This window comes from Primulina huaijiensis, chromosome 17, assembly GCF_012295235.1.
Source record: "Primulina huaijiensis isolate GDHJ02 chromosome 17, ASM1229523v2, whole genome shotgun sequence".
NCBI lineage: Eukaryota > Viridiplantae > Streptophyta > Magnoliopsida > Lamiales > Gesneriaceae > Primulina > Primulina huaijiensis.
Genome location: NC_133322.1, coordinates 17713918 through 17735059, shown reverse-complemented (window position 1 = coordinate 17735059; position 21142 = coordinate 17713918). Strand labels below are relative to the sequence as shown.

Sequence of the window (21142 nt, the reverse complement as noted above, 5' to 3'; positions counted from 1 at the left end):
ATATGAGACCGTTTTACGCATCTTAATCTATGATACGGGTCAACCATATCCATATTCACAATAAAAGTAATATTTTTAACATAAAAAGTAATACTTTTTCATAGATGACCTAAATAAGAGATCCGTATCACAAATACGACCCGTAAGACCGTCTCACACAAGTTTGTGCCTAACCTAAAATACTATCATTAAAAAAAACATTAATATAAGTCTTTTTTTTTTTTGAAAAAAAAAGAGGTTTTACGAGAGTCGGAGTCTGACTCCTGATTCCTTCTTTTCAAGGAGACTAGCTCCTTCGCTTCACTTGCGAGCCCTTTTCTTTTTTAGTTTTATGGTTGAAAATTTAGTTATTTAAATCGCTTTGGTTTTATTTATTTTATAAATATCGGCGAGTCTGCAAATAAAGATACATGTTTTGATATTCAATTGTTATAGATTATTTAAATAAAATCAGTGTTTTATAAATTTATATGTAGAAATTAAAATTTTTTTTTTTACTAGACCAAAACATACCTATTTTTTTTTGTAAATAACAAAACCAATTGAACTGAATTAATTTTTTTTTAGTTTGGATCTGAATAAATCAATTTTTTGGAAATGTTTTCTAAAAATATTTTTTTATTAATTATAATAAAAAAAATGTAATATTAAAAAATTGATGTTTATTAAGAAATTGGTTATTTGGTTAAACATATATTTTATAGAAGCAAACGAAACTAAATGCATATTTAAATAAAAAGTAATAATGTTGTATAAAAAATAATATTTTTTCATAGTTAATCCAAATAAGATATATATCTCACAAAATTGACTAAAGAGACCATTTAACATGGTTTTTGTGATTGAATTAACAGAATTGGTCGTTTGCATGTTCATATGATATTTTCATACTTTTGAATTTTGAATATAAATTTGAGTTCATATATGAATTTGAATTCGAATTTAAACTTAAATTTGAATTTGAGTTATATCGTCTATAAATTAATTTTACAGAAATAGCCTAAACTTCTAATATCTTTTTAATCTCCCTTCAAACTCATCTCTAATAATATCTCATAACCTATTTATCATATTTTTATCTACTTTTTAAATTTTTTAAATTACAAAATTTTTATAATAGTCTAAACTTTTGAATATTTAATTCATCATATCAGTTCTAAAATAATATAAAAATTAACTAACATAAAAAATAATTTATTCAAAAAAATTTTACGAAGGACGCTAGTTATTAAAATGAATAACATGCTTAAATGGTCTATTATAATTATTTCCCATATAATTTCAATTAAATGAAGCACATATAAATATATTTGGTGATGCCCGGGAAAAAAGAGATCGAGTGGAAGCCAACTCGGATATAAAAAGAGTACCATGTTTAAACCACCCTCAAGTTTGCATCAATTTGAAAACCTACCCGGGCCCATGGCCTCAATCGGGCATACAAACATACTAAGTCAATTGATCATGAACTTTGTCCATCAATAATCACTGGGTCTGTTCCCCCTCAACGTTTCCAAATCATGTTGAATCCAAGACGTAGACCAGGTCCTCACATCGTGGCCATTACCTGAGCAACTCGAAGCGGTCAACGACTCTAGTATCCTATAAATATCTCCCACATAAGTAAAATCAGATAGCTCACTTTTCATTCTCACAAAGTACTCTCTTTATATTCACTTAAAACGCTTTCTTTCCTTTGAGTCATGAATACTTGACTGATTTGAGCGTTGGAATGACCACGCCGAAAACTCTTCAAGCTCCCCACTAATGTTTCTTGTTTTCAGGTGTGCAGCCTATCCAGCCTGGGTTCATCCTACCCGGTCACCAGCATGCACATGGAAGGAACACAACTCTATTCGGGAAATTATTTACCCAGCTTACTCAATTTTCTCGGATAGTATAATTGGCGTCGTATCTTGGAAATCAGTTCAATATGCGTAAATATGATTTCTACTTGAAAATCATCCCAGAAGAATCTCTTCAAAAAGGAGACAACAAACTCAGGCGTCTACCTGGAAAATCTGCCCCTTAACGGCCCTCAACAAACCATCCATCTTGCTCCTGAATAGCTGACCCAATGGATAATGGCGACTGTTTGGGAGGCCATGTCAAAGAAATCACCTCCCACCAAAAATCACTTTCTATGACTTTTTTTGCTTAATTTAATCTAAAATTGATTTTTGCGTTTCTCGTTTTCACTCGAATCTATAAAAATTTTCCTTTTGCCAAAGAATTTGTTGGAATTCTTCAACATATTGAATTGATATGTGTAAACGTAGTTGATATTTTACTGAAACGCCAAGAAGCCATATAAAATTTTATTTAGAATATTTTAGCACTATTATTTGATTATATATTATAGGAAAAATCACTTTTTTGTCCACTAATTTGTATTTTTAATCATGTTAATGATTAATTTGTCATTTTATTTATGTAACTTGTTTTTTTTTTCTTCATATTACGTGAATTTTCATTTTTAGTTTTGTAATTAATATTTTTTTTCAATTTTTGGTCATTAAACTTGTATGTTTTTTGCCCTCTATTTTTGGTCTTTTTTGTCGACAAATATGATAGACTATGGTAAAAATAGGAACAAAAGTGAAAAATACAAATTACAACACTAAAAATAAAATTAATCATAATATGAGCAAAAACGAAAAATAAATTCAAGTTATATGACTAAACTGCAAATTCATTGATAACAAGATCAAAAATGAAAAAATTGCAAATTGCAAGACTTAGAATATAAATTTTTATTGTATTATATATTATATTTATGTCTAATCTTTGTATCATTTATTTCTCAGAAAAACTTTCATATAAGACCGATTGTTAATTTTGTGAAACAAATTTCTGATTCAATTTTTACGTTAAAAGTATTATTTTTTACTGTATTTATTACCAGATCGATCTGTCTACATACCTATATCTCAAAGATATAGATACATTAAACCGAAACATACTCTAATATTATATATTATTAACATATATTTTTGGAATTTCTATTTCACATTTTCAAAACGAAATTTGATTTGGTTCCGTGCCACAATCGAAGTGTCCAATAAAGTCTTTGCACAAGGACGTATTCTTTTGATATTATATGAGGTGTGCTCGATGAGGTCGACATAATAATATTTAATCTTATAATAATAAATAAAAATACAACTACTATTACGTAGCACCTTCGTACAATTATTTAACCAATTCTTTTTTATCAAAAACAAAGTAGCAATAGTGATTGTTGTAATGATAATATATATATATATATATATATACACACACACACACACACTCTTTTATATATAAAGAATCTATACAACATATAAAGAGTATGTCTAATTGAAACAAAAGATGACACCAATTTTATTTTATTTTTTCAAATTTGTCCTTATATGATATAGCTATTACACTTTTTTTCTCTATTTTGTTTGTTTGTTTATTTTTTATTTTTTAATTTCAACAATTCAAATTACAGTTTAGTCTTTGGTAATTTTATAGATAATGATATGATCTATTTTACAACCATGATATTACCTGTATTTTAATATAAATCAAATTAATTAAAAAAAATATACATCTATGCAATACGTGCGCTAGTGCACTTGTAAGTCGGAGGACTTAGAGTAACCGAGTAACTAATTGTTGTATCTTGATATGTTTTTTGATAAACCAAAAATATCGTTTTTTCTCAAATTACAAAATATTTTATTTTTCTTCAATAAAAAATGTTATTAAAACTGTTTTATTAAATTGTCATTTTATCTATATTTATCATATCTTTAAAATATCTTTCTTTACATGCATCTATGTGAAGATCGATTGAATGTTTAGAGGAGGTGAATAAATAAAACCAACCTTCGTTTTCATCTACTTATGTAATAGGTGCTCCTAACTGTTTTGAGCAGTTAGAAGCTAATCTCGTTCTTGTTAAGAGCGGCAAACTACTAATTTAATGCGGAAACAATCAACAACACTTAGTAAAACAGAAGCAGTAAGAGTAATGAAAGGAGGAAAATAAGGTTTAATTCTGAAAGTTCAAAAGATAAATATCTTTTATGTTTCTTTTTTTTTTGTTTCCAGAATGTATCATTATAAAATTTTGATGAGTACAAATCTACTTCAGTAGGACTTAACATTACCTACTAAAACCTCTAGTAACACAACTCTTAAAAGCAATATCAAGACTTCTGAGAAAAACTCTTTCCACATATTACAAATACTCACACGCTAAGCAACAACACAAATGATCTTCTCTATCTGATTAACTTTAGACGTGTGCTTTTTAATAAGTTTTCAGTAGCCGTGTGATGCTTGATATTTAGTAATTGACTTTAAAGGATTCGAGAGAGCGTATGTAATTCCTCAAAAGGCTGTATTCCAACGTCTTAATTCTGCTCTTTAATTCTCATTAAATGTACATGTACCAAAAATAAACTAGCTTTCATTTTGTCATTCTGTTTTATACCAGAAATAGCAACAGGTGATATATAAATTAGAGACATTCTCTTGAATATAGTAAATGAAATCGCGGGATAAACAAGTTTTTCTGAAAGTTATGTGATCTGCCATGATATCTAATTGTTCACGAAAGGTTTGGAGTAGATCTCTTGTGAGACGGTCTCACGAATCTTTATATGTGAGACGGGTCAATACTACCAATATTCACGATAAAAAGTAATACTCTAAGCATAAAAAGTAATATTTTTTCATGGATGACCCAAATAAGATATTAGTCTCACAAAATACGACCCGTGAGACCGTCTCACACAAATTTTTGTCAAAAGTTTGTTAGTTCCAATACTTTGGGACATGACTACTGCTTCTGCCTTATGTTCTACTTTTCTTGACGTCTACTGTTTTCTACTGACTTGTTACCTAACAATCTATACTTTTGAATTCTAAAATTAATTAATCTCATTACTCATAAACCCAAAATAAATACTATTATAAAAAAAAAGTTTTAAATTTTTTAATTTAATAAATATATCGAAATTCACTAAGAAAATCAATAACAATAAAATTTTTTTTAAGGGCAACAATAGTAATATTAGTTGGAAAATTTAATAGATAAAAAATCATTTTCCCTATAAGTTTTTAAAGTTCCTTTAAACTAACTAATTATAATTTGTTTTTATTACAAAGGGGGTGGGGATAGGAACCTGTATCTAAATACATGGGTGAGAGACCTTCGATACCACTGGGCTACAAAGCCCAGTCTTAACTGATTATAAATTTTAGCTAAACAAGATATGGTTAATATGGTTAATGTTCTCGAAAATTATATATTTTCAAAAAAAAAAAAAATTGGTTCAAAATTTATAAAGATCGAACTATTAACACTCGGGTTTTTTAAATAAATATTATAATTTTAAAATAAAAATAAACAAATATAACACAAACTAAAATTTTAAAAAATATATAATAAAGCGAGGTTTTAGTGAGGAGTTGGGTCTAACTCCGCGTATTTTCTTTTCAGAGCATGTTCAATAGTGAGATGAATTTGATAACTTCATGTTGGTGTCAGCGTTGATAAATTTATTGTATCTTCCTACAGTAGCGAGATGGCATTGCAGAGATAATGAAATATTTATTTTTTTATTTTATTTAATAATTTGGTATTTAAATTGAAGATTGTGTGCAAAATAAAATCAAAACAGATGTGTAGGATGTCAGAAACCAAGTCACTTAAAAGAATCAATTGAAACAACTAGAAGTTGGTTGGATAAGGATGAGTGGTTAGCTCTAGCACTTGATCACCGGACATATATCCATCAAGAGGATTGCATCAGGGACTAGAGATATATATGGAAAGGTGGAGTCACGCGAGAACACACAGGGATCATCCGAGAAGAAATGAACAAGCTGCAACAAACTTTCTCAAGAAAGGCACGAAAGTTAGTTTTCTTTGTAATTCATAGAAGAGAAAAGAGTGAAGTTGAGAGTTTACATTGCAATTGTAAATTGTTCATTTATATACTGATTCAATAGTTGAAACACCTCCCGTGGATGTAGATCATATTCTTGATCGAACCACGTAAATCTCGTGTGCTCCTTATTCAATTGTTTCTAGTTGATTTTACGTGTATTGTTCTCAATTCAAAACGCATTAAGTCATCGAATTAGAGAAGGAAATTTGGATTCAAGTTAAGATATACAACAACTGGTATCAGAGCTCCAGGTTTTTGGCTATTAAGGAACTCGCCAATGGGCTCCAAGATTGAGGTTGATCGTTTCGATGGAACTGGAGATTTTTCACTTTGGTGAAGAAGGATGCACATTGTTCTTGTCCAACAAAAAGTTGCTAAGGCATTATGCGGTGATAAGAAATTACCAGAAACTCTCATCGCTGATCAGAAGATGGACATGATGGATACAGCGTTCAGTTCTCTCACTCCCATTAGTTCTTCGGGAAGTAGCCTCAGAAAGAATAGCCGCAGGGATCTGGGCAAAACTTGAATCCTTATACATGACAAAATCGTTGCAAGATAGGATTTATCTCAAAGGTAAATTTTTCAGTTTCAAGATGAATGATTCGAAATCCATCTGTGAAAATCTTGATGAATATAACAAACTCATTCTTAATTTGGAAAACATTGGAATCGAAATTGATGAAGAAGACAAGGCCATCATCCTTCTAAATGTGTCTTACTCGGTATTTGTTGATACAATGAATATGCGAAAGAGAACATGGTATTTGATGAAATTCTGAAAACTTTGAAGGCAAAAGAATCACACAAACTGGTAGAAAATGAACTCAAAGACCTGGGAGATAGTTTGTTCATAAAGAGAAAGTCAGAAAGAAGGGGAAATAACAACAAGAAGAAGGCCAAACTCAATCCCAAGTTAAAGAAACTGAAATGTTTTCTATGTCATAAACAATGTCATTTCAGAAAGGATTGTCTAGAACGGTTCAAACATGGTGACAAGAGAAGTGAAAATGGAGAAGCATCTGTTGCACAGGATGGCTATGAGAGTGCTGAAGTCCTGTGCGTGGGAGATCAACAAATAGATCAAGACTGGATTTTAGACAGCGGATGCTTTTCATATGTCACCAAACAGAGACTAGTTTATGGCTTTTGAAGAGATAAATGCTGGACAAGTCATTCTGGGAAACAAAAAGACTTGCCAAGTCCAGGGAATTGGCACAATAAGACTAATCATGCACGATAGGACTGAACTCATACTAAAAGCTGTGAGATATGTCCCTGAGTTAAAGAGAAACTTAATCTCTCTTGGAAGCCTTGATCAGCTAGGATATACCTTCAAGGCATAGAAGGGTAAAATGACAGTATTCAAAGGCTCCCTTGCTGTAATGAAGGGTGTAAGATCAAATGGACTCTACACTCTTCATGGAGGGACTCACACTGGATCTGTCAGTGCTACTGAACAAAACGTTGACAACACGACGATGTGGCATCTGAGATTAGCACATATCAGTGATAGAGGAATACAAGAACTCCAAAAACAGGGCCTCCTGGGTAACAGACCACTAAGAAAAATTGAGTTTTGTGAGGATTGTATAAAAGGTAAATCCACAAGAGTGAAATTCAACAAAGGAATTCATGTGTCCTCTGCCCCTTTAGAATATGTACACTCTGATCTCTGGGGACCATCAAGAGTTCTATCAAATGGAGGGGCAAGATACTTCATGTCTATCATTGATGACCACTCTCAAAGGGTATGGGTGTATATCTTGAAAAACAAAAATGAAGCTCTAGACAGATTTAAGCAGTGGCTGGTTTTGGTTGAAAATCAGCCTAGAAAAAGACTAAAGAAGCTCAGAACAGACAATGGTTTAGAGTTTTGCTCGAAAGAGTTCAATGACTTTTGCAAGAGTAAAGGAATATCAAGGCACTTCACTGTCCCATACACCCCACAGCAAAATGGGCTGGCCGAGAGGATGAATAGAACCATTCTTGAGAGAGTGAGATGCATATTGACACACTCAGGAGTTCCCAAGAGTTTTTGGGCAGAAGCAGCAACTACGGTGTGCTATCTGATTAATAAGTCTCCTTTTGTTCCCTTAGGATTCTCAACACCTATGGAAAGGTGGTCCCAATCACCACCACTCATAGATGATCTAAAGGTTTTTGGTTGTGCAGCATACACACACGTAAAACAGGGAAAGCTAGAAGCAAGAGCAATCAAATGTAATTTTTTGGGATATCCTGAAGGCGTCAAGGGCTATAAACTTTGGTGTATAGAACCTGGAAAACAAAGGACTATAATCCACTGAGATGTCACATTCAAGGAAGACCACTTTCCTTATAAGGCCTCAACTGAAGCTGATGAATCTTTAGTAAGACATGGCAGTCCAAATAACACAAAGATTGAGGTGGAGCTATCTAATAAACTCCAGCTGACCACTGAAAGAGGCATATCTGATGATAGTGGATCAGAAAGAACCACTCAAGATAGGGATAACCTGAAACACTATCAGCTGGCAAGGACAGAAACAGGAGGGTCATTAAACCACCAAAAAGGTTAGGACATGCAGACTTGGTCTCATATGCATTCTCAATTGCATCACAAATAGGTGATGATGATCCAATAAGCCTAAAAGATGCCATAAGCTCTGATGCTAAAGAAAATTGGTACCAAGCCATGACAATAGAAATGGACTCCTTGAAAAAGAACCAAACCTGGGAATTGATACCAAAACCAAACAACCAAAGGATAGTTGGATGTAAATGGATATTCAAAAGAAAGGAAGGTATACCTGGTGTTGAAAAACCAAGGTACAAGGCAAGATTGGTTGCCGAGGGATTTTCACAGATTGAAGGGATAGACTTTCAAGAAGTATTCTCCCCTGTTGTCAAGCATAGATCAATAAGGTCGATACTGGCTCTAGCAGCAAAGAAAGACATGGAGCTTGAGCAATTAGACGTCACTACAGCCTTTCTTCATGGTGAACTTGAAGAAAAGATATACATGCAACAACCACATATGTTTGAAGCCAAAAGTGAGACTCCTCTAGTATGCTTGTTAAAGAAATCTCTTTATGGCCTAAAACAAGCAACCAGGCAGTGGTATAAATGCTTCGATGACTTCATGATAAGTCATGAATTCTCAAGGAACAACTATGATTGGTGTGTATATCACAAGAAGCTAAAATCTGGAAATATCATGCACCTACTGCTCTATGTGGATTACATGCTAATTGCTTGTACAGATACAAAAGAAATTCTATCTTTGAAAGCTAACCTAAGTAGCGAATTCGAGATGAAAGATCTTGGACAAGCTAAAAGGATTCTTGGCATGGAAATCAAAAGAAATAGGCAGAAGAAGGAGCTGGTCTTGGTGCAACAGGGATATGTGTTGAAAGTGTTAAAGAGATTTGAAATGCAAAATGCAAGACCAGTAACAGGACCAATGGCTTACCATTTCAAACTCTCATCAAACCAAGCACCAAACACTGAAAAGGAAATAGAATACATGAAGAAAGTTCCGTATGCAAGTGCAGTAGGTAGCTTAATGTACCTGATGGTTTGTACTAGGCCTGACCTTGCATACTTAGTAAGTTTGGTGAGCATATTCATGGCAAATCCTGGTGACGAACACTGGAAAGCGGTCAAATGGATTTTAAGGCATCTTTAAGGAACGATTGACACTTGTATAATCTTCAAAGATTCAAGAGAAACTGACAACTTGATAGCAGGGTATGTGGACTCAGATTATGCTGGTAGTGTTGACACTAGGAAGTACTTAACCGGATACATCTTCATGATCAATGGCACAACAGTGAGTTGGAAGGCAAACCTACAGCCAGTGGTAGCACTGTCAACCACAGAAGCTGAATATGTGGCAGTAACTGAAGCATTCAAAGAAGCCAAATGGATGAAAGGTTTCATGGAAGAGCTAGGCTACAAGCAAAAGTCAGTAACTATGTACTGTGACAACCAAAGTGACATACATCTGTCCAAAACATCAAGTCTTCCACAAGAGGACAAAGCATATAGATGTAAGGCTACACTTTGTTCGTGAAGTGATTGAATCTGGTAATGTTCAAGTTCTAAAGATAAGTACCAATGATAATCCGGCTGATATGTGTACCAAAGTGATAGGGACAAACAAGTTTGAGAAATGCAAAGAGCTGGTTATACAGGCTGCCTTAGAAGAAAAAGGCAGGAGGAGGTGTGTTCATTGTAAAGTTGGTAGCAGACAAGGTGGAGAATTGTAAGATGTCAGCAACCAAGTCAGTTAAAAGAATCAGTTGAAACAACTAGAAGTTGGTTGGATAAGGATGAGTGGTTAGCTCTAGCACTTGATCACCGAATATATATCCATCAAGAGGATTGCCTCAGGTACGAGAGAGATATATGGAAAGGTGGAGTCACGCGAGAACACACACAGGGATCATCCAAGAAGAAATGAACAAGCTGCAACAAACTTTCTCAAGAAAGGCACGAAAGTTTTCTTTGTAATTCATAGAAGAGAAAAGAGTGGAGTTGAGATTTTACATTGCAATTGTAAATTGTTCATTTGTATACTGATTCAATAGTGGAATCACCTCCCGTGGATGTAGATCTTATTCTTGATCGAACCACGTAAATCTTGTGTGCTCCTTATTCAATTGTTTCTTGTTGATTTTACGTGTATTGTTCTCAATTCAAAACGCATTAAGTCATCGAATTAGAGAAGGGAATTTGGACTCAAGTTAAGATATACAGAAAGATGTTTATTTATAAACAAATAATTGGTTTTGATAAAAGATAATGTTGAATTTTTAGAATTTTTAAAATAATTTTATATTTTTTTTTCATTTTATATATATTATATATATAAAAGATCTCGCCACCATATTCCTCACACACGAAAATATTCATGTGCGAGGTCCTCGCCCCTATTTAATTGGCCATTGAAGTAGCACTTCATCGGCCATTGTACATGCTCTCAAGGAGACTCCCTGACTTGCGAGCCCCTTATCTTTTGTATATTTTTTTGTTTTGTCATTGCAAATTTAGTTGTTTAAATCAGTTTAGTTTTAGTTATTTTACAAATATCTGTTAAACCGAATTTGTAAATAAGATTCAATGTTTTTATATTCAATTTTTATAGATTATTTAAATAAAATTATATTGTTTTTTAAATTTATATGTAGAGATGAATACGAATTTTTTTGACAGGTATGATTTGAACGTTGGCCTATTAGATGTTCATGCTGACAAAAGCACCTTTCACCGTTTTGACAACTTTAATTTGAAGTATGATCCCTGTTAGTCAGAGTAGACTGAGAGAGATCTTTCTGAAACAGGATAATCTTATACACAAGGTACATTTTGCTTCTTTCTTCTCATGTAATTTATACCACAGTCATTTGTTTGTTCCATGGTGCTCCTTACTCCAGTTCAAATCTGTAGGATGTTCTGTTATTCTATCATTCTGTTGGCCAACTTCTGATTTAACTTGTCTTGTTTCTGGCAGGTCGTTTCCATGCTGAAGTGACCAAGGAAGGTTTTTCAGATCTCACTGGAAGTAAATACCAAGTTGGTTTCTGATAACCTACTGACAGATTATCCATCACTGAATGCTTGATTTCTTATGAGTTAGCATGTTATCTGTGTTCTTTATGATTACAGGATACAATAATATACGTGCTTATGCAATTTGGATAGTCATGCATAATGTGTCTTAAGGTTGACTTGTTACTTTTGTGTAGATGGGCATTGTGACTTCATTTCAGAACACCCAAATGCAACTCTAATCTTTTAAGTTGAGCGTCATATTCCAAGTTGCTCATTTGATTTATTCTGGAGTAGTATTGTCTTTTGTCTTATAGGTTGTTGGATTGGATCTAGTTGATGATGAAAGCAAGCCTGAAAGACGGCCTACAAAACACATGCCTACTCCAGATCAACGGACCAATATATTTAATCCTGCATTTTCGTACTATGAATACTACCGCTATGCTAACCTGCACACCCTGAACAAGGTTTGCGTATAGTTCACCTCTTGTGGTTTGCAAGGATTCCATAAATTTATCTACATCTGATGTATGCGTATGCTTTGGTGATTATGGTGGTGTAGGGTGTATTTTTTAAAACCTATAATGCCATCATTGTCTGTAGCATTTATGTCATTAACCATCTATTCTAAATTATGAATTTTATCTACTTTTAATTGGAGAATTCAGCTTCGTGAATCCAAGGGTATGCCAACTGTTAAGTTCCATTCCCATCTGGAGAGGTGAGTTGTGAGCATTAGCTCCTTTTCTCTCTTTTCGAACCACCTTGATTGGGCACCCACTCAGATATTTTAACATGATCAAGCTGGTGACATAGACCCCCCACCTTAATGTGTCGCTCTCAACTGTTGATCCACTACAAATCCACTTAACAAAAGAGCCCTTGGTGGAAGAATATAGTATTGCTGCTTCAGTAAGCACATAGAATCTGGTTTTCCCTTGAATTTGTGTTTTTCCTGGACTATTTACCATGTAATTACAGGTATGGAAGCTAAGTTCTTGTGATTTATGTCATATTGCCTGTAACTCGGTCTCTCAGTCTGGTTTTTCGCACGCCTTAAAAGGTGTTTAGTTTCTCCAGGAATTATTAGGATTGGGTTCAGTGTATATATTATTCTGGGATTTAATTTAGCTCTGAATATAGGAAGAACAAACTGAGTAGATATTACATTTATATTGATGTGGACTATATTACATGCTAAATTTGATTTTTTCCTCATGGCTTCCGTTTTCCAATGGTTTGGTTGAATGGCATACTAACATGGATATGATTGATGCATTAATTTGGGTAAAGGTTCGCTAGTGAACATGCAAACTTTTCTGTAATGCTGGTTTCCTAGTACCATAAGTTGTATTTATAACCCTTTCGAGATCACACGTCAAATGGTGCAGCGAAGATGACATTTCTGACAAGTAATAATTTGTTGTTGTGAACTAATCAGACCAGGCTGAAGCAACTTACACTAAAGAATTTCAAAAGGCTAACTAATCTGTCCGATGCTTATTATAGTTATCTGCAATGAAAATATATCCTGCTGCATCAAGATCCCTTATCATTGCATGTCATTGCTAGTTTATGCCTCGTCCTTATCACACTACTCATTGAATTCTCAGTCTCACTGGATTGGAAAGGGGTAGGGGTACTTCAAGCTAGACCCAGATTGTAATGACATTCGTCAGACCAACGGCCCTCGTATAAGGCTTGAATTTCGAGACATGGTATGTGCTTGAAATTTTATACAGGTTCTATAGCCTATTTCCTTTTGAAAAAGTCTGAGCTCGTAAAATTTCACAACCAATTATGCAGATATGGAGGGAGGAAAAGCAACTGGTATTTCTTGGCAGGGCAAACTTTCCAAAGTTTATTGATCCATGAATTGCGCAGCTAATCTTTACACCAGCCATTTACTAGTTTCTCAGCCTGAAAGGTATTTATGTATTCGCATCTTAGATTTCTTTCACAAAGTAGGATCTATAATTGAACCGATCTACGAATCTGAATATGTTTAGGAAATCTATCTTGAAATGGCTTTCACTATTCAAGCTAAGCACACCTTGCTCGAAAAGTTGAAAAGTGGATGTATGCGACAATACCAAACCAAACTACTGAAGTTCAAATTATTATCTTATTCTTATCTGAAAAAAACTTACTCAAGATTGATTGCCAGAAACTGGCCTTTAAACCACAACTTGCTGGCAGTCACTGAACTGGAAGCTCCAAGCAGCTGTCCCTTATCAACCATACAGGATATATTGGCTTTAGTGCAAAACAGGCATGCTAGAAACCTGGAGAAAGATGTACGATCTGGCTAGAGATTTTGTTTTCAGTCACGGGTTGCTCTAAGAAGGGTTAACCGAGTTAGAATTGAGTTCATGGAAGACATTAACTTCTTCTACGGAGTATGCAAAAGGTGAAGATTTTTTTCCTGATATGGCAGAGTTAAATAATTATCATGAACAACTCAACTCTGACATTCTTTCACAAGTATTTATGCTGTTTTAACTCTTGAAATTCTTCCATGGGCAAGTGATGTAGCATCTAAAATCTTCCCGAGAAAAAACATAAATTGTATAATCAAGTGACATTTAATATTGCTGTACATTTATCAACCGGTTTACATATAGGATATGTTCGGAATTCAAGACTTGGGATGACTTAACTGTGAACAAATACACGAGACCACCTCTGTGAAACAACGCGGCATATGAAGTGTCATTTGCACATATAGTGTCATTTATTTATATTATCATAAAAATTTGATAAAGGCAGTTCAATCTTCAAGATCGAATTATTTCAAACACCACCACACCTTATAATTGTATGCTACTGCGATACACCCCCTCTTCAAAGTAGGTTCGGTGGGAGCTTCATCAAGATCTATACACATCGAACATATACTCTCCGGCAAAGTACTGCTACTGCTACTGCTACTGCTACTGTGTACCGGTAGGGGAACATCAACAAGCATCACGAGTTCTTAAATGACTGCATAAAGGTAGAGGCATCCTCCATCAAACATTTAACACATAAATCCTACATAAACATCAGGGGAAAAAACAATCATTGTACTCTGAACACGATACCTCAAAGTTCTTTGTTACGTCCTTCATGTGCTCAGCTAGTTCTTTCTTCTTTTGAGCGGCTGCCCGAAGCAAACACAATTTGATAACAGAGGAATCAGCATTAGAAACCCAAAAGATTCAATCAAAAGCAACATAATATATGAAACAATCAAAAATCTAGATACCAATATCGGAAAATTCCTCTATCCGCCTTGCCGTCCTCACCGCAAACCTCTGGAAACTAGGACTGAGGAAAAATAGGATAGCAAATTTCAGAACAATTCACTCGAATATCAATATCATCCGAATTATAGAACAGATGCAAGGATCTTTGTCATTAATTTTGTGTTTTTTTGGTGGGGTACATCACTGACCTCAAATGAGAGAATCTGACAAAAACAATCACTTCGATCAAATTCTAAAAAGCGGATGCTTAATTAATCGCATCAAAGCATAGACAAAAATATGTGCCGCTTAGACGAGTTTTTAGAAACACTTGCATAATATATATACATAAACAGAAGAATGAGCCTCAGACTTCATTAGTATCACGGAAATCATTACAAGTAGGGATGGCAATTTCCTCCGAACCCGTTGGTGGATCCGATACCCGACCCGAATAGAAGAGGGTATGGAGGGAGTTTTAGACCCGATTAAATAATTGGGTAATCGGGTATGGGGATTTTCGGGTTCGGGTATGGAAGCGGGTTTGATATAATCCGACCCACACCCGACCCGAATACCCGTTTAAATTAATATATATGATATATATATGTATGTATGTATGTATGTATATAGTAATTATATTTATTTATATTAAAGATTCATCAATCAATCAACCGATTTTCTGAGTTTTAAATACACATAATCATAAATTTGAAAATTAAAGAAAACGATGCCTTGTATATTAAAAGATAAGAAAATATATAAAACTTCATTTTATATATGTATATATATGTATGTATATATGTATGTATATATGTATCTATATATATGTGTATGTGTATGTATGTATGTATGTATGTATGTATATACGTATGTATGTATGTATGTATATATATACTTATTATAAAGCATGAATAATTTTTCTTATTGTTCATTTAAATAATTTTTTAAATATTCATAACTTCATTAAAATAATTTAAATTTGAAAAAATTCAATTGTATATGATAATTGCGTATTCGGGTAGGGTATGGGTATCCGATAATCCGATGGGTATGGGGATGGGGATGAAATTCAATACCCGATGGGTATGGGGATGGGTATGGGGATGAATTTAATAAATGGGTATGGGATGGATGTATGAAATCCGACCCATACCCTACCCATTGTCATCCCTAAATACAAGCCTACGGAAGTCATCATCGGCAAACACTGCTCAGGAAACCTACATAATTCTGAAGAAAATTGCATCTCCCTATTTTCACAATTAAAGATCAAAAGGAAAAGAGCTACAAAACCAACAAGGTAAAATATTTACTAAAAAATCAAATACCTGTTGGCGAGCCCATTGACAATAAGCTCATTCGCCACATAAGATACGACTCTGTGAATGAAATTTCCACCCCCAGCCATTCTTCAAATCTGAAAACAAAAACGAATCATGAAAAATAACAGCTTTAACATTTTCAAGACCACACGATTCAAGAAAATAGCGAGACACAGAGCAGGAGTATACAATCATGAAAATACATCGAGATTCCAATACCTGAACGCGATTCGGAAAAAGAAACCCTAAACCCACCCTGATTCAGGAATCGGGTGACTGTCAATTGCTATGTCCTGTCGACGGCCTTTTTCCTGGCTTAAATGGTCGTGCCCTAATTCTTCCATTTCTTCTGTATATATACCAACTATTATTCTCTTGAATTATAAAATCATCCCAAAAAATATTTTAAGTGAAAAAACTTATTTAAAAATAAATTTGGGATAGCTTGTAATTTTAAAATATTAAGTAACTGTGCGTTATTCTTATTGTACATATAAAATTTTCCCAATTTTTATGTAATAAATTATATTAAAAATCTCGAAAAAAACATAAAATCCTAGGTGCTAATTGTTACTAGTATTTCACCTGTACGATGCATAAAATAATAAAATTAGTAAGTGTGAACGTCTAAATAATGACTTAAAATTATTGATATATTGAATATATTTAATATCAAAAAATTTATACCATTCGAGATCATATACAAATAAAAATAACAATTTTTCCGTCAAATTGAATTATTTACCGTTACATTCCATATACTGATTGAGTAGAAATATTACTAATAAAAAGAATATAAAAAGATATTTAAAAATCACTTATTATTTATCTATCAAAATGTTAAAGAATATATAATTTTTTAAATAAAAATTTTGATTATAAATTTTAATTTTTTTGACCATTTTAAAAAATATTTATACTAAATAAATAATAATAATAATAATAATAATAATAATATCATCGATGTTTGGACAATCAATTTACCAAAATTAACTATAACATTTTTTACTAAAAAGTTGAAAAGATTAATATAATATAAAAAAATTTATTATTTATTTAATATTTTAAAAAGTATGAAGAACTAAAAATATAAAAATAATATAAACAAAACCACAATCGAAATAAAATGAAATGATACGATTAATGCAAACATTTAATGGAGTGTTATTTCCACTCATTTTTTAAAAAAATACAGTTCATATAACATATTATGATATTCAGGTTTTGTTTTAGCCAAATTATTTTTTTGGTTTTGTTTGTTTATTTGGTTTTTATTATATATTATAATAATGTGTATTGTCCTATCTCCCTATCTTTTGTCGGCAAGATATTAAATGAGGTAGAGTCTACTCAAATAAAAGAAAAAAAAAATGTGGTTGGCAATTGGACGGAAATACGCGTTTTTAACGCGTATTCACACTGACAGAGGCTCTATAAATAGAGCTCCCCCTTTCATTATGAAATCATCCCTTCTTCGAGTTTTCTCTCATCTTATAGCATTTGAGTGCTTAGTTCTATAATATTTATGAGGTGTTTTGTTCTCATGTATTAAGAAAATGTGTTCTCTTTGGAAACACAGTGAGTGAGTTGTACACCACAAAATATTATAGTTGAAATTCTTTTCATCTTACCCGTGGTTTTTACCCTAATAATTTTTAGGGGTTTTTCACGTATATCTCGGTGTCAAGTTTATTCTTTATTTTCGGCTTTTATTATCTCAAATTACGCACGTGGACCAACAAGTGGTATCAGAGCCTTGGTTTAAAATTTCTTAAAATTCTGAGTATGCTCTGTGGTTGCAGCCTAGACTGATCTTCCACATCAGAAAAGATTTTTTGAGATTTTTTTTATTAAGGCGGGATTATTTTGTCCAGTCTACTAAAATTGTTGTAGACATAATGGCGGGAAGGTACGAGATATCAAAGTTCAACGGAAGCAATTTTATGCTGTGGAAAATAAAGATACAAGTAGTTTTAAGAAAAGAGAATTGCTTGGCGGCTATTGGGGATAGACCGGTGGAGATTACGGATGATGGAAAGTGGAATGAGATGAATGACAAAGCTGTTGTCAATCTACACTTGGCTATAGCTGACGAAGTATTGTCAAGTATCTCTGAGATAAAAACAGCAAAAGTTATCTGGGATACTCTGACAAAGATGTACGAGGTCAAGTCGCTACACAACGTGATTTTCTTAAAGAGAAGACTTTATACTCTTCGGATGGCGGAATCTTCATCGATGACCGACCATATCAACACACTGAATACTCTATTTGCCCAACTCACTTCCATGGGGCATAAAATAGGGGAAAATGAACGTGCGGAGCTTCTACTTCAAAGTCTACCAGATTCATATGATCAACTTATCATCAACATTACCAACAATATTTTTATGGGCTTTCTAAGATTCGACGATGTCTTAACAGTGGTTCTCGGAGAGGAAAGCCGACGCAAGAATAAGGAAGATAGGTTGGTAACATCAAAGCAGGCGGAGGCTATACCGATGATGAGAGGAAGATTTATGGACCGTGACTCCAGTGGGAGCCAAAGACGAGGTAGATCAAAGTCGAGAAGTAAGAAGAAAAATATTTACTGCTTTAAATGTGGCGGTAAAGGGCACTTCAAGAAAGAGTGTACGAGTATCGAGAAGAGTTCTCAAGGAAATGTGGCCAGTACTTCAGGCAGTGGTGAAATTTTATTCAGCGAAGCAGCAACTGTTGCAGAAGGCAGACAAGAATTTTGTGACACATGGATTATGGATTCAGGAGCGACGTGGCACATGACGTCTCGGAGAGAATGGTTTGACCATTATGAACCAGTCTCAGGATGATCTGTATTAATGGGAAATGATCATGCCTTGGAAATCGCTGGGGTCGGTACTATCAAAATTAAAATGTTTGATGGCACCATTCGCACCATACAGGAGGTACGACATGTGAAAGGACTGACGAAAAATCTTTTTTCCTTGGAGCAATTGGATGAAATCGGGTGCAAAACTCGTATCGAGAATGGGATCATGAAAATTGTGAAGGGCGTGCTTGTGGTTATGAAGGCGGAAAAGGTTACTGCAAATCTGTATGTACTTTTGGGAGAAACACACAAAGAGGCAGAACTAGCTGTTGCATCTAATGGTTCAGGAGAAGAATTAACAGTGTTATGGCATAGAAAGCTCGGGCATATGTCAGAACGGGGGTTGAAAATTCTCTCAGAACAGAAGCTGCTGCCGGGACTTACAAAAGTGTCACTACCCTTTTGTGAGCATTATGTTACCAGTAAACAACACAGATTAAAGTTTTGCACTTCTACTGCCAGGAGCAGAAGCATATTGGAGCTGATTCATTCGGATGTTTGGCAAGCACCGGTTGTATCCCTAGGAGGAGCGAGATACTTTGTCTCGTTCATTGATGATTTCTCTAGGAGATGTTGGGTGTATCCAATCAAGAAGAAATCAGATGCTTTCCAGATCTTCAAAGATTTCAAAGCGCGGGTTGAACTTGATTCAGAAAAGAAAATCAAGTGTCTGAGGACTGACAATGGAGGAGAATATACCAGTGACGAATTTGATGCATATTGTCAACATGAGGGCATCAAAAGACAGTTCAAAACGGCTTACACACCTCAACAGAATGGAGTGGCGGAGCGAATGAACAGGACCCTGTTGGACAGAACAAGAGCTATGTTGAGGACTGCGGGTCTAGCCAAGTCATTTTGGGCGGAAGCAGTCAAAACCGCTTGTTATATTATCAATCGTTCTCCTTCAGTGGCGATTGATCTGAAGACTCCTATGGAGATGTGGACTGGGAAGCCGACAGATTATTCTCATTTGCATACATTTGGAAGTCCGGTGTACGTTCTATACAATGAACAAGAAAGATCGAAGTTGGATTCAAAATCCAGAAAATGTATCTTCTTGGGTTATGCTGATGGAGTAAAGGGGTTTCGCTTGTGGGATCCTACTGTTCACAAGCTTGTCATCAGCAGGGATGTTATCTTCGAGGAAGATAAAGTAAAGGGAGACAAAGGCACACCGAATTCAGAAACTACTATATTTCAGGTGGAAAATAAGACGGATGAAGGTAAAATTTCTTGTAAAGCAGTACCAGAGCACGAAGAACAAGAACAAGTTGAGTATGAGGTTTCCAATGTGAGGTAGTCAACTCGAGACAGAAGACCACCAGGTTGGCTTTCATATTATGTCACTGAAAGTAACATTACATATTGTCTATTATCATAGGATGGTGAGCCATCGAGTTTCCATGAGGCTACTCAAAGCTCGTATGTATCCTTGTGGATGATAGCAATGCAAGAAGAATTGGAAGCATTAGACATGAATCAAACTTGGGATCTTGTTACACTACCACGAGGGAGGAAAGCCATTGGAAACAGATGGGTCTATAAGAACAAANCAAATCTCTGTACGGTCTCAAACAGGCGCCGAGGTGTTGGTACAAGAGATTTGATTCCTATATCATGAGCCTTGGATACAACAGACTGAGTGCAGACCCTTGTACGTATTTCAAGAGGTCTGGTGATGATTATATCATTTTGTTGTTGTATGTGGACGATATGTTGGTAGCAGGCCCCAACAAAGATCAGGTCCAAGGATTGAAGGCACAGTTGGCTAGGGAATTTGATATGAAGGACTTGGGACCAGCAAACAAGATTCTAGGGATGCAAGTTCACCGAGACAGAAGTAACAGAAAGATTTGGCTTTCCCAGAAAAATTATTTGAAGAAAGTCTTGCAACGCTTCAACATGCAAGATAGTAAGCCAATTTCGACCCCTCTTCCTGTTAACTTCAAGTTATCCTCCGAGATGTGTCCTAACAGTGAAACAGAGAGGATTGAGATGTCTCGAGTACCATATGCATCAGCAGTGGGAAGTTTGATGTTCGCCATGATATGTACAAGACCGGACATTGCTCAAGCAGTGGGAGCAGTTAGTCGGTATATGGCGAATCCTGGACGAGAGCATTGGAGCACTGTTAAGAGGATCCTTAGATACATTAAGGGTACCTCGAATGCTGCATTATGTTATGTAGGATCGGATTTTACACTCAGGGGCTATGTTGATTCAGATTATGCTGGTGATCCTGATAAGAGGAAATCTACTACTAGTTATGTGTTT

At 34.5% G+C, this 21142-nt stretch overlaps 1 protein-coding gene and 1 long non-coding RNA gene across 7 annotated transcripts; one reads left to right on the top strand and one right to left on the bottom strand.

Annotated features, from left to right (window-relative positions):
• Window positions 1–11716: 11716 nt before the first annotated feature.
• Window positions 11717–13890, top strand: LOC140962429 (uncharacterized). 3 transcript variants are annotated; one of them, XR_012172544.1, is made up of 4 exons: window positions 11717–11932; window positions 13079–13183; window positions 13272–13392; window positions 13475–13890. It is a non-coding gene; the product is annotated as an uncharacterized lncRNA (long non-coding RNA). The 3 variants fall into 3 exon arrangements; XR_012172542.1 differs by lacking the exon at window positions 11717–11932 and adding an exon at window positions 12290–12377 and having other exon boundaries at window positions 12447–13183; XR_012172543.1 differs by lacking the exon at window positions 11717–11932 and adding an exon at window positions 12354–12446.
• A 275-nt stretch (window positions 13891–14165) lies between these two features.
• On the bottom strand, window positions 14166–16377 carry LOC140962428 (uncharacterized). Of its 4 annotated transcripts, none has more exons than XM_073421314.1 (5): window positions 16237–16377; window positions 16009–16112; window positions 14713–14774; window positions 14549–14607; window positions 14166–14450 (listed from the first exon to the last, which is right to left on the bottom strand). In XM_073421314.1, the coding sequence occupies exons 2-5, from the start codon at window positions 16101–16103 to the stop codon at window positions 14433–14435; spliced, it is 234 nt and encodes a 77-aa protein (XP_073277415.1). In that variant the 5' UTR covers window positions 16104–16112; window positions 16237–16377; the 3' UTR covers window positions 14166–14432. The 4 variants fall into 4 exon arrangements, with proteins under 4 accessions (XP_073277415.1, XP_073277417.1, XP_073277416.1 ...); XM_073421316.1 differs by having other exon boundaries at window positions 16024–16112; XM_073421315.1 differs by having other exon boundaries at window positions 16009–16117; window positions 16243–16377.
• Window positions 16378–21142: the final 4765 nt, after the last annotated feature.

Excerpts from the sequence above, each read along its gene's own strand:
- LOC140962428 (XM_073421314.1), bottom strand. The coding sequence starts at position 16,103 with ATGGCTGGGGGTGGAAATTTCATTCACAGAGTCGTATCTTATGTGGCG. Across the intron at positions 14,775-16,008 it reads AACAGGTATTTGATTTTTTA|TCCTAGTTTCCAGAGGTTTG; the intron begins GTAAATATTTTA and ends ATTTTTCCTCAG. Across the intron at positions 14,608-14,712 it reads AGAGGAATTTTCCGATATTG|CCGCTCAAAAGAAGAAAGAA; the intron begins GTATCTAGATTT and ends TGCTTCGGGCAG.